Raw genomic sequence first — 7,434 nt, 5'->3', positions numbered from 1 at the left:
ATAAACGTAGTTTCAAAATATTAATTCATAAATTCATGTAGTATTGAAAAAAAATGTAAAGTTATCTTAAAAGTTTAAAGAATTATTGTCTCAAACAATTATAGAAAACTTTTGTATTCAATCTTAGACTTTTAATGTAGCATAGCATATATTTTTCATTATTATATGAAGTCGAGTTATTTAAAATAGATCCAAAAAATGTATAACTTATTTATTGAATTTATTTTTATTTAGGGAAAAAGACACTTACACCCTCAAAGATTTTGGAAAATGTTCACAAAAACCCCAAATTTTCAAAAAGGGACACGGAAATTCATTTTTTACTATAATATCCTTTGAATTTAATGATTAAAAAAGTTGTCTTTAAAGTTTTTAAATTAATACAAATTCAATACAAATAATATAATCTATCCAGTAAACTAATGACATTAAATTATTTTTAACATTTAAAATAATATTAAAATTTTAAATTATTATATTTATTTTAATAATATATTTGTATTTATTATAAAGATTTTAAATGAATCTTTGAGTTACATTTTACAATTAACAAAATATATCCCTATTAATAATATTAAAATAATTTCTTAAATAAATATTCAAAATAATTTAAATTTATTTATTTTAATATTATGTTTCTATTTATTTTTAAAAGTTACTTTAATGTAATAATATATGTCGAATAGATTTTAAAATATAAAAATATTTTAAATTATTTTAAAATGTATATATTATTATATTTATTTTAATGTCATATTTTTATTTATTATAAAGTTTTAGGGTCAATTTTTTTGAATTTATAAAATTAAAGGATATTATAAATAAAAGGAGGCCTTAGTATTCTGTACTAAAAATTTAAAATTTTTTGTGATCATATTCCTAAATTTTAAAGTTATATTTATCCTTTTCTTGTTTTATTTATAACAAACTAAAATTAGAGCCAAAATTTTTAAGGCTATGCGTGTACATAATACGTGGCCTTCAGACTTTTTAGTTTTTTCCCCGCAATCAATCAATTACTCATTTTAGTTTAGGAAAAACATGTGGTGCAATTGTGGTACCGTGCCGCAGTTGCATTTAGTCGTTAGATGCCAATAGACCCTACTAATTTAAGTGCATCCAATGACTAAATGTATTTATGACACAGTACCACAATTGCACTGTAGTCGTTGATTGTTTAGTCTATTTACTAAAATTTGTGTTGCTTGATCGGGGATAAATACAAGTGACATTTTTTATCCAGCTTTAATTTATCCTCGATCCGAACAAAACGATCTTTCTTTCTTTTCTCAATTCTTAAATAACAGATTACAAACAAAAACAGAGGAAACGCACGAACTCAGACAAAAAAAAAAAAAAACATGGATTCATTCGACACGCTGAGCAACGAAGGACAAGACCACCAAATCCACACTCCCATGGACTTCAACAACAACGACACAGTTGATGACATTCTCCCTTCTCCTCAAACCTACGACTCTCCATTCCCTTCTTCTCCTTCTCCCCCGCTTTCCTCTGACTTCGCCTCCCCGTTTGACCCCGATGTCGATAATGGTGTACATGACAGTTACAATGACGCTGGTCATGACAATATCTTCGTTTCCAATGACCCTATTTTGCCTCCCCCCTCTGAGATGATGCCGGAAGAAGATTTCGCTTTCCGAGAATGGCGCCGGTTTGTTTGTTTCTTTCTTCGTTTCTTTTCACGTCTCACTAATCAGTTTTGGAGAGAGAAAAACGATCAATACAAATATGGATGCGTCACTAATCATTCACTACCACGTACTATTTAGTAATTAACTCCGCATAAAGAGTTGGATAGAAAAATTGTATCCTAATGTAGCATTTGACATGTATTTAATAGTTAGTACTGTTAATTATTAACTCATAATTAATTACTGTAAGGAGCGTGATTTCCATTCTATATATTTTAATAATTACAGTGGAAAATGATACTGGACCAGCCTGATTGTTTTCGGAGTTTGGACATCGATTCTGAGTGGAAATAGAGAATGAATCTTTTTCCCTCAATAAGGACTGGATGATCAATGTTGTGCATAAATGAACTTTTGGATCTCATTTGGTTGGAAGCTAAGTAGAGGTTTTCTCATTTTGTTGGTGTGTCTTCATATATCTTTCAGAAACTTATTCAGTTTAGATGGTTTGTTAGGCTACATTGATCTGGTACATTATTAATATCCAATTAAGGAATGAAAGTTAACAATTTGTGTAACTTATGTGCTTAATTTTGAAAAACGGCTTCAAAAATTCACTTTTCTTCTCGGTGTAACAGTTTAGCCTTTTTTTACTTTTGAGAAACCTTCAATTTCCAATGTTGCAGTCAAAATGCAGTGCATCTTGAGGAAAAGGAGAAAAGAGAGAAGGAGATGCGGAATCAGATCATCGACGAAGCTGAAGAATACAAACGTGCTTTTTATGAGAAAAGAAAGCTCAATGTTGAAACTAACAAGGCACAAAACAGAGAAAGAGAGAAGGTAGAATGTTTAATAAATGTTTTTCCATGCTCTATGTTCAAGTCTCACCCACCCTTTTGAGGCATTGTTGCTTTTGTGTTTTTGTGTAGCTTTACATGGCCAACAAAGAAAAGTTCCACAAAGAAGTTGACAAACATTACTGGAAAGCTATAGCGGAGCTCATTCCTCGTGAGGTTGCTAATATCGAGAAGAAGAAAGGGTGGAAAGATCATGATAAGAAGCCCTCAATCGTGGTCATTCAGGGTCCGAAACCTGGGAAACCAACTGATCTTTCTAGAATGAGGCAAATGTATATGAAGCTCAAAAATAATCCACCATCTCACATGATGCCTCCTCCACCCCCACCTGCCAAACGTGGCAAGGATGCAAAGGATGGAAAGGATGCAAAAGAAGAGAAAGATGAGAAGAATAGGAAAACTAGTACACCATCTGCAGCGGGTAATACTCCTACTACAGCTGCTAAAGATGCAGCTGCCACAGAACGCTCACCATCAACGCCTGCTAAAGATACAGCTGCAGCAGAAAACACTCCCCCAGCACCTGCTAAAGGTGCAGCTGCAGCAGAAAACACTCATGTTCCAAACCCACCCAAGGTGGAGACTCCTGCAGCGTCTGAGGGTGGGGGAGATGCCAAACCAGATCCACCAGCCACTGCATGATGACACTCAATATTTCATTATTTGAATGAATGCTTTTCTAACGTTAATAAGTGCAGCTATCTGCAGATGCTTTGGGATCTGCAACATGGGAAAATCTATTTAATTCTTTCCACTAGTTTTGATGTTTATGCGGCTAAATTTTGTAGAAGTTTGCATATTATGCATAATTTGTTCTGTACGCACATCCTTTTTTGAGCTGTGATCAGTTTGATCAAGGTCAAGAAAAATGCGAAAGAAAATTTGGTTTCTTTGAATCCTTCATAGTTAACTTTGTATTTCTAAGGGAAAAAAATGTGTCATTTACTTGAAAATGAGTAAATGTCATGGGCAATTGATCTAATTGCGCGTAAAGAATGCACCAAGATTCCATGTGGGCAGAGAGTGGTTAAAAATTCTTATAAGAATGGAACTCACAGTTCTGGATATTGAAATTCTAGCTCATGGCTGCATTCTAGTTTGTTAATGATCCTCCGCTAAAATGTAATGGAAAGACAAAAGTTAAAGAGAAGTAAGATAAACATTTTAGAGAATCACAAAATTAAATGTACTGGGGAATCAAAAGATTGATTAATCAAATCGTGTGTAAGAGTTTATATCTGTTCACGTGAAACTCACTTTGATTCTACTCTAGTTGCTTGCTTTGGCAAAATTCTGTAGACAAAGTGCATTACAGATTTGGTATCACTTCAAATCACAGAGAGAGTATTCGGATAGTGAAGGAATCACATTATATCCAAAATAGATTGAGAGTGGGCACAAGAAATGTGAAGTTCAGTCCCAATCAGCGAGGATTCAACGGGGATTCCTACCACGTGTGGTGGTCACAATTTTCTTGTCACCACCCATTACTCACCGCACCAGTTTTGCTGCTTGGTATTTGTGGGTGCTTGCCGATTTGGTATCACTTCACATGTGAGAAATAGTTGTAAAGATAATGTTATGTTATCCACAAGATAAGCTCAGGGAAGAGGCAAAATTCCACCAGTCATGGAGGCCTAACAACAATAGTCATAACTATTGTAATGAGTTTTTTGCATCAATAGCTCAAAAGGATTCCTTGTAGAATTTTTTCAAAATAAATAAATCTCTTATAATTTTTTAGCTATATTGGGCATAGAGTTTTCAGAGGTATCTTTCTTGACAATTGTTCATTTGTAGTGGGATTTGCACCCCATTTTGTTTAGGAGAAGTGCAGTAACATTAATGCTTGTTTCAAGGGACATTTAAACATAAGAGAAGGTAAAAAAGGCCAAAATGTTCCTACTCCAACATATCACAAGTAAATTGATCATAATTGTTTGACTATACCAACAGAAGACAAATAATAGTGGGCTATAATAATGCTTCAACTGAAGAAAGAATTAAAGTTCACAAGGCTCCACAAAGAGAAACTCAGCTTCTTGTCTCCAAACATAACACAAGCTCATTCAAGATTCAGTGGTCCAAATTCATTAAAAATCACCGGACCCACAAACATACATCCAACAGAAAAGCAACGTAACACTAATTTTATAGCTCTCTCTCCTTAGGAGATGGCTACATCTACGCAAAGATCACACACTAAAAGGGGGCAAATTATGAAAAAGAAAGAGCATTGGATGCTACCATGCTGTCCAATTTCTACTTTTCTTTTAAAATGAAATTATGGAAAAACCCAACAGTCAAAAACTGTGCTGCAAAGCTTACGTCTTTTTGACATAAATTATTTTCAGTGCTATCAAGAAAAGTTGTTTGTGCTTCTTCACCACCAAGATATTATTTTAGGGAGAGAAGTTGAGGCGAGAAGTGTAAGTTGCTTTTGGTGACCAATTGCTTGGAATGACAGCCCTGGCCGAGAGGGTTCTTCCTGTTGATAATGTTGTTAGTTTCACTGAGAATGGTCCTTTTAACGGTCCCCCAATAATACACCAATTTGCACCCCATACATGATTCATCTGCAGCCACTCACTTGAACTTGCCTGCCAAACAATATATATAAAAATTAGCGTAAGTGTTCCTTTTAAAGAAAAAGAAAGCACATCTAGTTATATAAAAGCACTCTTTAACTAATTTTACCATGCAATTGAACAGAAGCATAGACAGAGCAAAAGTGCTTTTGGGCACATTGCACATTGGCACCATTACAAGCAGCGTAACCATAAAAAATATTACCATTAAACAATAATTCTTTTGTGAAGAATATGCAGGGGCAATGTCTTCTTCAAATTGTTGGTCAGTGGCACATGATTAAGAAGAGTGATGTCCGCAATGTTAGGAGCTGTCTTCTTAATTAATGGGTTTAAATATTTAATCTACCAAAAAAAATTCGACCATACTTTTTTTTTTTTAATTTTTGGATGCGCTACCAACTTAATTTCATTTGCTGCATATTTAACGTTGCTGAAAGTTTTCTAAGCATTTTTTTTAAATCTTAACTTACGCCCTGTCACAGCAACATACCACTAGTGGAGTTTGCTGTCCTTTTTATACAGTTCCTTCTTGGGAAATGAGAAAGTGGCAAGCATATACGTCTTTACACTTTACTGTCTTAAACGACATGGGGGAAAATGCTTTTCTTTAGCCCAAAAAGTAAAAATTTAAAAGATAAACAAAATTTACCTCCCTTATGTGCATTGAGCCAACATCACCATCTCCATCTTCAAATTCCACCAAAAGGGAAAGCCAATAATCTGTTGAACCTTCATTCACATGGAACGCAATATTCTTCCCAGGATATTTACATGGGGCCCTAAAAGATTAGCCAAAAAAATTTAATAATTATAAAAATTAACGAACAAATAAACGAGCCTAAGGTGACAAAAGAGAGGAGAGGCATTTAAAGTCAAAGAGAATACCGTCTATAGATGACTGGGAGCTCGCCTCGGTTACGGAGCTGGCCACTCTCACCAGCAATGGCCATGCGACCAAAGGCTGCACCACTGAGGTCAAAGTGGGTGCGACCGTTGGAGCAGTAGCCACCGGGGCACTCGTCCGTTACAATGATTGTGACGGCCCGCCTTGAGCAAATGCTCTTGTCAAGGCACCTAACTTTGTAGCATGCTCCACATCCCCCTCCGTTCTTGAACAGCACCGGGCTCACTGCACCCACTCGCGCCCTAAGTGGCTTCACGTCCACTAATGAACCGTACCCACAAGCCCCTCCTGCACATTATGATAACTACCCAAATTACACAAAATGCTTGTCAATTAACTGAGTTGACACAGTCGGGTTCTGTGTCAAATCACAAATCAGCAAACAACTAAAACGGAATTTATGTAAATTTTTATTTTTTGATCCCTCAAATTGATAATGAATATGTTATGCGTCCCTCAAAATTGGTGTCATATATTATGACCCCGTTCGCGCCCACAACTGAACTTAAATTAGCTATAGCTTAAAACAGATCTTGACTCAAGAATAGTAGTTAGAGCCTAGAGTTACTAGTAATGAACAAAAGGGTACGTAGTGTGGGCCCTACCGTCGCTGCCGTCGCCGTCGGGGCTGCCGTACCAAGTGGCGGTAGCTGGAAGCCAATGTGGTTCCGACAGTTGGTGATTTAGCTGCGTTGGAGCAACAACTGAACACTTGAACGCCAACAGAAGACAAAAGGTCAAGACTTGGCTGACGCTGTACTCCGGCTGGCACTGCATTGTGTATGTCTGACTGTAAAATTAAACAGCCGGCCTCACTTCCCCGGGGAAAAACAACGAAGAAAGCAAGAGAAAGCTTTGCCGACAGCTTCTTTGCATTTATTAGTGAAGACAGAAGCAATAGTGTGAAGGCTCCATGTCAGGTTCCATAAATAGCAACAACGGCCGCGACAAGAAAAAAAAACGTTTCGTGGTAGTGCTTTCTTTCCTTTCCTTTTCTTTTTTTTGTTTTGGGGTGCGGGGTGACTATGTCAGGCTTCGGGTTTGTCCTTTCTTACGGAGTATGCCATTGTGGTTGTGGCCCACCGACGGTTAAGGCGTTAAATCCGCGTGGTCGTACGTTTTAGTATTGGTATCAAACTGGCGAGAGAAATTAAGGGATGTAGGGGTAGTTCGGGCATTTCGGAAAGGGACCGTTAAGATCGTTTGCTTCTTTAGCCATGTGAGGAAGTGGGAAAAGAGTCGTTAGACGGTGACAGAACAACGGATTAGATTTGTTGATCGGAAACGGAGCCGTTTCGGTTAAGAAAAGATGCCTTAAATAATTATTTCTTCGAAACTGATTAGACATGGCTGCAAAAGTGTGAACATGTCTAGCCAATTTCGCTGACTTATTTTGGTTTTGGTTTATTTAACTAGATTTCATGTCA

The 7,434-nt window shown here is 36.3% G+C and overlaps 2 protein-coding genes across 2 annotated transcripts; one reads left to right on the top strand and one right to left on the bottom strand.

The window, feature by feature from the left end:
* The first annotated feature begins 1,361 nt into the window (after nt 1-1,361).
* On the top strand, nt 1,362-3,344 carry LOC102626665 (clathrin light chain 2). Its single transcript, XM_052434919.1, has 4 exons — nt 1,362-1,675; nt 2,142-2,161; nt 2,317-2,495; nt 2,585-3,344. Exons 1-4 carry the CDS (start codon nt 1,362-1,364, stop codon nt 3,152-3,154), a joined length of 1,083 nt encoding a protein of 360 aa, XP_052290879.1. The 3' UTR covers nt 3,155-3,344.
* Nucleotides 3,345-4,580: 1,236 nt separating this feature from the next.
* On the bottom strand, nt 4,581-7,186 carry LOC102618203 (expansin-B3). The gene is made up of 4 exons (XM_006491580.3): nt 6,613-7,186; nt 5,989-6,295; nt 5,753-5,882; nt 4,581-5,112 (listed from the first exon to the last, which is right to left on the bottom strand). Exons 1-4 carry the CDS (start codon nt 6,782-6,784, stop codon nt 4,915-4,917), a joined length of 807 nt encoding a protein of 268 aa, XP_006491643.1. The 5' UTR covers nt 6,785-7,186; the 3' UTR covers nt 4,581-4,914.
* Nucleotides 7,187-7,434: the final 248 nt, after the last annotated feature.

Source organism: Citrus sinensis, chromosome 2, assembly GCF_022201045.2.
Source record: "Citrus sinensis cultivar Valencia sweet orange chromosome 2, DVS_A1.0, whole genome shotgun sequence".
NCBI lineage: Eukaryota > Viridiplantae > Streptophyta > Magnoliopsida > Sapindales > Rutaceae > Citrus > Citrus sinensis.
Note: the sequence above shows the minus strand (reverse complement) of the source record. Positions and strands in the feature narration are given on the sequence as shown.

Coding starts and splice junctions, on each gene's coding strand:
- LOC102626665 (XM_052434919.1), top strand. CDS start 1,362: ATGGATTCATTCGACACGCTGAGCAACGAAGGACAAGACCACCAAATC. Junction 1,676..2,141: donor GCTTTCCGAGAATGGCGCCG/GTTTGTTTGTTT, acceptor TATATCTTTCAG/AAACTTATTCAGTTTAGATG. Junction 2,162..2,316: donor AAACTTATTCAGTTTAGATG/GTTTGTTAGGCT, acceptor TTTACTTTTGAG/AAACCTTCAATTTCCAATGT.
- LOC102618203 (XM_006491580.3), bottom strand. CDS start 6,784: ATGCAGTGCCAGCCGGAGTACAGCGTCAGCCAAGTCTTGACCTTTTGT. Junction 6,296..6,612: donor CGACGGCGACGGCAGCGACG/GTAGGGCCCACA, acceptor CATAATGTGCAG/GAGGGGCTTGTGGGTACGGT. Junction 5,113..5,752: donor GCTCAATGCACATAAGGGAG/GTAAATTTTGTT, acceptor ATTGTTTGGCAG/GCAAGTTCAAGTGAGTGGCT.